General features: G+C 35.2%; 1 protein-coding gene across 1 annotated transcript; it reads right to left on the bottom strand.

Moving 5' to 3' along the window:
• Positions 1–4,782: 4,782 nt before the first annotated feature.
• zgc:171887 lies at positions 4,783–7,904 on the bottom strand. The gene is made up of 4 exons (NM_001113645.2): positions 7,829–7,904; positions 5,758–6,066; positions 5,369–5,659; positions 4,783–5,177 (listed from the first exon to the last, which is right to left on the bottom strand). Exons 1-4 carry the CDS (start codon positions 7,896–7,898, stop codon positions 5,029–5,031), a joined length of 819 nt encoding a protein of 272 aa, NP_001107117.2. The 5' UTR covers positions 7,899–7,904; the 3' UTR covers positions 4,783–5,028.
• Between the last annotated feature and the right edge of the window lie 2,747 nt (positions 7,905–10,651).

Genomic DNA, 10,651 nt, shown 5'->3' with positions numbered 1-10,651 from the left:
TATTAAACAATATGTGCATAATTGTGATAAATGTAGCAGTTGATTTGAAAATATGCTATGCTCCAGGGGTGTCAAACTACTAGAGGGCTGCAGCCTAGCATAATTTAGTTCCAGCCCTGCTTCAACACACTACCTTTAGATTTAGTTTGATCAGGTGTGCTTAATTAGGGTTAAAGCTTAACTGCACTCTTACCCTGTAGATTATGCAGTAAATAACTGCAAACTAGTCAGTGTTTTGCTGTAATGAAATGAAACAGTATTTTACTGTAAAAAAAGTAGAGTTTGTATAAAATTGTGTAATGCAAAGGATAAATTACAGTAATTTACTTTATGTACTGTGACAATAAATGGCAAATTACTGTTCAACCATTACTGTCCCATTTAGTCTGATGCTCTATGGTGCTGTTTATAGAGACGTGCATTTTAAAGGCAGAAGACAATGATTTAGGCCTCACCACACTCCCACAGGCTGTCTTATTCTAAACACAAAGGTATTAGAAAAAGTTTTCAGAAAATGCTGGCCCTTTAAGGGAGTCAGGTGTTTGATTTGTTTACTGCTGAGTGTGCTTTATTCTCTGTCTATCAATTCAAATGTAGAGTCTGATGCTTTAGGCTTTAAATAAGAATCTACAATGAGTAAGTAAAATGTGTTAAAATGCTTTTGAGGGTTTCTAAAATAAGGCTGTGTTTTAAGTTATATTGTTGTTATCTTGAACTGTGTACTTGAAAGCTACATTGTTAGCTAGTTAGCCTCTCCTCGCTTTTAAGTATATTTATCTATTGGATATTGCATATTGCAATACTGTACAGATGCTAAAAGTTTATGCACATAAAAACCAATAAATTCCATCATCTCAGTAAGGTAACATGTGCACAGAAATCATCACAGGGAATCAAGGTTGTGAGTTTGTTGCTAAGTATTTTTCAGAGCTGTGTTTCCACCTATGAATTTATATTAGAAACCATAGAAAAGTTTGTGGTCATGAGATTTTAAAGTAGATAATAATTATAACAATAAAAGATTGGATCCTTTAGATTTTCGGTGTTGCCGACTTTGTTTTTGTTTTTTAGAATTATTTTAAACTTTTTATTGAGAATTGACAGTATCTGCCTGTGTTTGACAAACATGTTTCTATATATATATATATATATATATATATATATATATATATATATATATAGAGAGAGAGAGAGAGAGAGAGAGAGAGAGTATGTGTGTGTTCTTTTCATATGCTTATTTTTTAGTTATTCGAAACTTTAAAAAATAAAATAATTATTTTTTGTTTTTTGCTGTTTGTTTTTTTTTTGCATGGTCAGCATTGAGGAGAGAGAAACACATTTTACTGCAGCACTTTCTGTGTGTGTGTGTGCATGCGTGCATTTTTTTTTTTTGATATGTGATTGTGATAAATGTTGGCAGTTGCTTTAAAAATATGCTAAAAACCATGGGGGTCAAACTCCAAGTTCCTGGAGGACTGCAGCGCAGCAGAGTTTAGTTCACACCCTGCTTCAACATTACCTGTAGATTTCTAACAAGCCTTAATTAGTTTGATCAGGTGTGTTCAATTAGAGTTACAGCTTAAAGTCCCGGTCACACTGCACTTTTCTCCCTTTAGACTTCCATTTAAACGCATGTGAGTGCTGCAGACCTGGAATGATAGCTCATGCGAAAAATTTCACTGTTTGCAGCATTGGAAAGTTCAAACTTGGAGATCTCTGACCTGCGAAATCACATCATGTGATTGCTTAAAACCAATCAAAGATCAAAACATGACCTGTCTGAACAAAAATTTAAACTATGGACCAGTCACTTGCTTTTTCAATCTCCAATTATTTTGCTTAATCCCACTTCTTTTCGCAGTGCCGTATAACAGAATTTTGCATGCTCAAACGATAGTGTGACCGCAGCCTTACTGTGCAGACCTGTAATATGAAAGATGATATTTATATCTGCTGATTTCTTAATTTTGTTATACATTTTCTGTTGTATATTTGTTTGCTGCCAAAACAATAAAATACATTTGTCTAAATTTTTATGCCTTCTATTTTTAATAAAAGGTAAGAATACTAATTAATTTTAGTAAGACTATGACATGCTATTAATGTGTATGCAGTATAATGCTGTGAGTTGTAACACTACAGTACAGTAATTAACTGTGCACAGTTTCCAGTTAGTTACCACTACTGCTCTATTACAGTAATTAACTGGCAACACTGTTGCCAGCTACTCACTGTATTGGTTCAGTTACAGTAAATAACTGGCAACACTGTTGCCAGCCACTCACTGTAATGGTTCAGTTACAGTAATTAAATGGCAACACTGTTGCCAGTTACTTACTGTAACCAAACTTTTACAGTGAGTGACTGGCAACAGTGTTGCCAGTATTCTACTGTAAAAATGCCCGGTAAGGTCTAACAGTGTAGTGTCTGTTAAAGTGTCAGAGAGCTGAAAAAGTATGTTTTCTACAGGTGGTTTGTCAAGCCCACTCACCTGTGTGAAGCACTCTCAGTTTGAGTTAGTCAAGTTAAAAAACTATTTTTTTTTTTTACTGGACCATAGCCTGAAATAATTCTTCATATAGGCTTTTTATGTTTTATATAAACAATTCGGAGTTGTGTGTGCCATTTTATATATTTGTTTTTGTGTGAGGCTCTAAAAGATGAGAATGGGTTTGATAACATGCCTGTGCTCATGCTGATTTGTTGATCATTTTAGGTATTTGAGTTTTTGCTTTCTGTTTACATGTGTTCTTATTAATATTTTATTGATTAAAATATTAAAGTTTTGTCTGTTCACTTATTTTTACAGTCTAAATTTTTTTTCCTGCAATTAAATGTAACTGCAGCTATTGAACTAAGCAAAAAGGTGTAAATTGTAATGTAAGTGAAATCAATTATCACCCGTAAGTAATATAGGTCTCCAATTGTGTGTGTGTGTGTGTGTGTGTGTGTGTGTGTGTGTGTGTGTGTGTGTGTGTGTGTGTGTGTGTGTGTGTGTGTTTGTGTGTTTGTGTGTTTGTGTGTGTGTGGGTGTGTGTGTGTGTGTGTGTCTGTGTGTTTGTGTGTTTGTGTGTGTGTGGGTGTGTGTGTGTCTGTTTGTGTTTGTGTGTGTGTGGGTGTGTCTGTTTGTGTGTGTGTGGGTGTGTTTAATAATTGTACAAGTAAACTTGTAAAGATATGTGTGTATACAGTTTATATATGTGTATACATGTGTAAATATAATATCAAAATTAAATGTACCACAGATTTTTTTCATTCCTGTAATATTAAAACTGTTCACAACAGCTGGTATGAGCTGTGGGATTAAATGAGGAGCACAACGACAGTAAACATGATAGGTTTAAAGGTACGTAAAACATGATTTGTAAAAGGGCAAATTAAAATGTGAGGATTATAAGGGAGAATATGCAGATTATGAACACATTACATACAGTTTGGAGTTTTTTTTTTTTTTTTTGGAGATACAGTTTTTGGGGACAAGTTTGAGTTTCTAAAAGTCTGTTTTAATATTCAGAGTGTTTATGTGTTTGAAAAGAAATCATTCATCATAAACTTTTGCATGAACCATTCTTTCAAGACTTAATATTAAAATGGAAGCATATATGCTTTTGGTCTGTTTATTTTTGCAATATATTTTAGAGTTTAGTCTTTTTCTTTTGATTTCGCTGTCATTGATTCTTTTCTGTAAAAAAAAAAATATATATATATATATATATATATATATATATATATATATATATATATATATATATATATATATATATATTAAATATAAAACTGCTCCTCCTTCCTCAACATATATGTTCATCTACATAGGAAAATTCGCAATTTTGTCTATAATTAATAGTTTCGCTTTGGGGTAAAATTATTTAAACAATTACAACTCATTGATTAAGCACATCCTCATAACCACTAGAATCATCGACACTTAACACATTTAGTTGAAATTCCCTTTCAGTTTAAAAACATTTCTAAAAAAAAAAAACATTTGCAGTGTACAATTAAACAAGTAAAAATACAGCATTAAGCAATACAACATACATTAAAAAAAAAAAAAAAACTGTGTAGGCTTTGACAGGGGCGGATTTAACCAATAAGCGAGGTAAGCGGAAATTTGGGGGCCCCAATAATCTAGAAGTATAAATTACATATAACATTGTTTTCTAAGTCAAACTATTAACATTTTATCGTAATTAAATTTGGTTTAATATAAATTTAAATTAAATATTGTTGTAATAATTTAATGTTATGTAATAATTAATAATAAACTATTATAGTAAAACTAATAATTTTAAAAGTAGAGCATAGAAAAGATGTTTTATGTTACATAATCTAAATAACGTTGACTGTTGGGCCCCAAAATGTCCCAAAGCACCATAAAAATGTGCTGGTTTTAATGGTGGCAATGTTATAAAGTTATTTATTTATTGATTGATTGATTTTTTGTAAACTTTTTAAGACGTCTATGATAGCTTAGATTGTTTTGTTTTGTTTCAGCAGAGAAATAAAATACAATAAAGACATGTCTGTAAGATTGTTTGTTTTTTTTTTTGTGGGGAAAATAACTTTTATAATTAATTACATTGACACGCGTTGATCATTTCGCTGCTGTCGTGGATTGTAGTTTACTTCATATGGACTGAACTGCAAACAAGAAAATGTATTAAAAGTAAAAATGGTGCATTTTAGGACTGTTGGACGCCATGGCTGGATTTGCTTAGGACCCTAAAATCAGTAAATCCGCCCTGGCTGTTGATTAAAAATGTCAAATGAATCGGAGGAGAGAGTAAAATGCCATAAATCTTTATCTTGACCACTAGAGGGCCTCAAGGTACACAGCATTAAAAAGCTCAACTCATCAGCCTTATTAAGACAGGAAAGCATTGGTAAGCCTTGTCTAGATATCATTGAACAACACATATGAACCACATTGTTTTTTTAATGACACTTTCATAACATTTTCTTTCTGTTTATTATATATTTAACTAATATTTGTGTGTGCATGCTTAAATATCCAAGATATGTCACTTATAGTACTAATAAAATCGGTTTCTTGTGTTCACTTCCTGTGGATCTGATGTCAAAAACCAGAAATGCCAAGGTAGCCATGCCCACCAGAGCAGAGAGGACCAATCGGATCATAGTTTCAGTAAAACCGCAACAGTGGGCTTTGAACTCTAAAGAAAGGAAATGAAATGAGCAAATGTCAAGGCATTTCAAGAAGACTTTGTTTGCCTGAAATTACCAATGACAAAAAAGAAAAGACAAACAGCTCAGACAGTCAACATGATAAAAAAAGCAGAAAAAGCAAACCTAGGGGAAGCCAGCTTATCATTAATAATAAGCTCTAATATCAATGATTATGTACCTGAACATGATGTCAGACAGAGTGTGCTGATGTCCAGATGTGTGGTCTGGTTGCTGATGGTGTTGTTGATCACACAGCTGTAGGTGTTGTTATCCTGATATTCCACCTCCAGAGGTAGAGAGAGACTGATGCTGAGATCAGACACACTGATGCTGGACAATACACTGTTTCCTTTGTACCAGGAGAGACTCACAGCGCTCACATTCACCACTGAACACAACACTGAACAATACTGCACTGATGAAGAACACTGAGAAGAGTTGAAGATGAGGACAGGAACAGGCAGACGAGCTGGAAAGGATTTGAATAAATCATGTGTTGAATAGATGTCTTTTACTGAGTTTATGTTGTATAATGTAAAGCCTGAATGAACCCCTCATTTAACTTACTGTTGACTGTGAGACTAAAATGTTTGGTCCTTTTTCCTGTATATTTTATTTCATAAACTCCAGCATGTTCAGTTGTGGTGTGTGTGATGGTCAGAGATGCAGTTTGATGATCCACCTTCAGTCTGTTTCTGAATCTCTCAGTGGAATCATATACAGTGACTCTGGTGTCCATTATATCAACTACAGCTATTGAAGTGTTTTCATTGACAAACCTCCACTCAATCAGATCATCATCCATCAGTTCAGTGAGACCAGAGTTTAGAGTGACTGAATCTCCCTCCATTACTGACACTGATTCACCGGACACACCTGAAGAGTTTGTGAAAACAAAAGTAAAGAAATTTTAATTATTGCTAAATGTTTAACTGCGTAACTTATGTGGTTAGATTGCGAAATGGTAGACAGAGTTTCTTGATTAGCATAGTAAATATAAAAATACAAAATTACTTTAATAATTATAAAACTATGATGTTGATATGGATTTGATGAGCCATTAATCTTCTAGGAAATCAAATCATAAATCACAACTATGAGGACAAGCTTTATGGTGGCTTGAGGAAACCTGTTAAAAGTAATTTATTTAGTTTGAAAAAGTATCAAGTTGGCTAGATCCCTGCATTCAACAATGCGACCACAATAAAGAGTGAAGCAAGCCAGTAAAAAGATTTTAAGTTGATCCCTGTGTCTGAGGTTGGTAATAGCATGATACTAGCATCAATTAGCATGATTCTAAGAAATTAATTACCACGTTATTAGCATTAATCTAGCATGATTTAGCATGTTGTTAGTATATTTCAAGCATAGATTAGCACGTTGCTAGCATGAATTAGCATGTAGCTAGCCTAATTCTAGCATGAATTAGTGTGTTGTTAGCATGATTCCAACAAGGATTATCATTTTGTTAGCATGATTCCAACATGAATTGGTGTTGTTTGCATGTTTCTAGCATGAATTAACATGATGATAGCATGTTTCTAGCATGAATAAGCATGTTGAGAGCATGTTTCTAGCATGAATTAACATGTTGATAGAATGTTTCTAGCATGAATTAACATGTTGTGAGCTTGTTTTTAGCATGAATTAGCATGTTGCTAGCATGTTTCTAGCATGAATTGACATGTTGTTAGCATGTTTCTAGCATGAATTAACATGTTGTTTGCATGTTTCCAGCATGGATTAACATGTTGTTAGCATGCTTCTAGCATGAGTTAGCATGTTAGCATGAATTAGCATGATTCTAGCACAAATCAGCTTGTCTCTGACATGTTGTTAGCATGAATTAGCATGACTAGCATGTCACTATCACGTTTCTAGCAAGATTAGCATGTCAAAAGAATGTTAAAACTATTAGCATGTGTTAGAATAGCTAGTCACAGTCTATGTTGCTAGGGTGCTGAAATTGGTTAATAGGGAGTGGCTAAAAAGTTTAAAGGTCATCAGTGATTGGCTGCTGGCTAGACTGAGTTAAATGAGGCCAGACTCTAGTCTGTAGGACAGTCTGTTGCAGAGTTAAACAAAGATTGATCCATTGTTAAGTCAATGACAGTTTTTTACTATGAAAGTCTATGGGACAGTTACTAGGGTGCTGAAATTGGTTAATAGGGACTGGCTAGTAAGTTTAAAGGTCATTAGTAATTGGCTGCTGGCTAGACTGAGTTAAATGAGCTCAGCCATAAGTCTGTAGGACAGTCTGATGCAGAGTTATGAGTTTACAAAGTTTGACCCAATGTTGTCAATGGGACTTTTGGGAATTTTCTCGGTTATTTTTCGGAAAGCTAAAAGTCAGATCAATTAGTAAAGATATAGCAACCCGAGTCAGACCAGTTTGAAGGTTTGAAGAGAGTTTGAAGTAAGTAGCTTGAAAGGCTTAGGAGGAGATACACTTTAAAAATAGTCTCAGAAGACGAAGAAAAAAATATTATGTTTATGTAGAATATCAGAATATTTTCTCAAGCCACCATAATTATTCTGTTCAAGCTTTTTTTTTAGAAGTTAAACATAAATGTATTATTACTTATTACTAATCAAGAGCTGTAACAGCGCTGGTATAAAAACAGACATTAGTACTCACCAACCAGCGTCCACCAACACAAGCTGAGCAAAACTTTAACATGGAGCATTTTCACAGAGCGCTCTGACATTATAATGAAAGCAGACTTCTGTCACTTGACTGAAGTGTGATTGTTATAGTGTGTATGTTGATCCCCCACAACAGAACAAGACCACCTTTGCTGACCACAGTGGTTTCATATAGTCACTATAGTGTTTAGGCTCGCTATATAATGGAAGATAAATCTGTAACACTATATACACTCCTCAAATCATTTTGTTTATGTAATATTTCAAAAAAGGAAGTTATGATTTCATTTTTAATGTTCAATGTTTATAGTTGATCAGCAATAGGTAAAAACAACGTTTTAACTTTTAATCTTATCAGACTGTTTTTCAAACATCTGTTTCTATCAAGCTGCATTCATAATAATGTCTGGTTCAGAGGTGTTTATTAAAAGAATAAACAAAGACTCTTAAACTACAGGCACACGTATGTCTTCTATAGCCATCAGGACAGATTGTAGCGTATGGTTCTGTGAAAATAAGACCACAGATGGTTTCACTTTCACTCAAACCTATGGTGTTGCATTTAAGCATTGGCTCTCTGCACTAGACAAACACCACAAACAACTATGGGTCTGTTTAAACAGAATGTGGTTTTAAAAGGTCTGCTCTGAATGCAGCCATAAAATGAAAAGAATGTTCTAAGTTTTTCTACTTATATAGTTTTTTTTTTTTTTTTTTGCTAATATGCTATCTTGAATGGAAAGTTCAACCCCACCAAAAAAAAAAAAAAAAAATCCTCATTTACTCACGCTCCAGTGTTTTTTGAATGGATACCTTTCCTTTGGTGTATTCAGGATATAGGAAGATATAGTGAAGAAACGTTGTCACAGTCATTGACTTCTATTGTATTTCTTGTTCCAGCTATGGATGTCAATGGCTGCCTTTTCATTCTTCAGAATATATTGCTCTGTGTTTAACGGAAGAAAGAAACTCTTACAAGTTTACAACAACGTGTATGTAAGTAAATGATGTGGACATTTTCACTTTAGGGTGAACTGTCCCTTTAAAAGATTGGTCAGACTTTAGATCAGCGCCATCTGGTGTCGTGTTACATTCACAACAACCATAAACAACGTCTGTTTTCATTCATTCATTTTCTTTTCAGCTTAGTCCACAGATGACAAAACCTTGAAGGGCTGCAGCTCTGCACAGTTTAGTTCCACCCCAATTAAAAACACCCGATTAAACTAATTGAGTCCTTCAGGAATGTTTGAAACCTATGGGTAAGTGTGTTGAAGCTGGGTTGGAACTAAACTGTGCAGTCCTGCGGCCCTCTAGGAACTGACACCTGTGGATTAGTCCCTTTATTAATCTGGGGTCGCCACAGCGGAATGAACTGCCAACTTATCCAGCATATGTTTTACACGGCGGATGCCCTTCCAGCTGCAATCCTTCACACATCATTCACACACATACACTACAGACAATTTAGATTACTCAATTTACCTACAGCACATGTCTTTGGGGGAAACCGGAGCTCCCAGAGGAAACCCACGTGATTACGGGGAGAACTTGCAAACTCCACAGAGAAACGCCAACTGACCTAGCTGAGGCTTGAAACAGCGACCTTCTTTCTGTGAGGCAATAGTGCTACCCACTGTGCCACCGTGCCACCCATTTTTAAATCATTTGCAATGTTTCTAGATTATGGTTAAAAGAATGCTAAACTAAATTACTTCAGCAGAACATAAAATATAGATATTTTCAAGGAAACAAAACAAAATAAAACATTGTAAAAAATAGACATGGTTGTCAGTAGAGAAATACAAGCGAACATGGTCAAGTGTGCCACTAGATGGCTCTGTTTGGAAAATTTTGTTTTATAACAGGAGTCTCAAACTCAATTCCTGAAGGGCCACAGCTCTGCACAGTTTTGCTCCAACCCTAATCAAACACAGCGGATCCAAATTATCAGGTTGTTCAAAACAGTCTCGAATACCTTGATTATTTAGATCAGGTGATCCAGGAATTAGTCCAGGAATAGACTCACATTGCCGCTATTTTTAAAAGCGAAATCGAGGCTGCCATGGGAAGAAACCCGGAAGTATTATTGGGAGTTACATAGGAATGTTGTGTAGCTGGCTGTATATATCTTATCAGCGAAGAGGAAGTGACACAAACTTATAACTTCACCGCCTTCCGAGTGACCTGAAGGTCCGTTCGGAATGAATGGTGGAAAAAAAAGGAATATCAGACCTCATTTTCAGCCAAGGGAAATGGCACTAGTTAGCTAACATTTTCTTTCCCAAACACACGTTTTAGATGCCATTTATCAAACTCAAGTTAATGAAGTGATTCTTTCACTATATTAGACTTGTCACGATACTGAATAAAAAAAACCCCGCCAGTTTCCCTCTAACATTTAAGTCACTGTTGATGGCTTCCTTAAAACAGCGCTGATTTGCCATTGTGTTCACGTGCTCAACAGAAATGACTGTGATTGGCCGAGAAGGTCATCAGTTCACCCTCCACTGTTTACCGAGTACAAACACAGATGAGCGATCTGCTTGATGACTCGACTGATCTTCACTGCTGCTTCGCGCTGCAGTCTCTGTGTATCTGTGTTTGCACTGGGTGAAGAGCGGTAAACTGGGGAGCACTGGTAAATACTATAGTAAATCAGCCCTGTTTATGAACGAGCTCAGCAGTGCTTGAATGTTAGCAGGAAATGGACATTTTTAAAACGTCAGTACTGGGACAACACTGTTACAGACAACACAAGGGTGTGCTACAGAAGACTGCAATGTTTTATCACTCACCGAGTTACATAGGCTGA

Source organism: Danio rerio, chromosome 22, assembly GCF_049306965.1.
Source record: "Danio rerio strain Tuebingen ecotype United States chromosome 22, GRCz12tu, whole genome shotgun sequence".
Classification (NCBI taxonomy): Eukaryota; Metazoa; Chordata; class Actinopteri; order Cypriniformes; family Danionidae; genus Danio; species Danio rerio.
The sequence above is the reverse complement of the archived record's forward strand: the minus strand, read 5'-3'. Positions and strand labels throughout refer to the sequence as shown.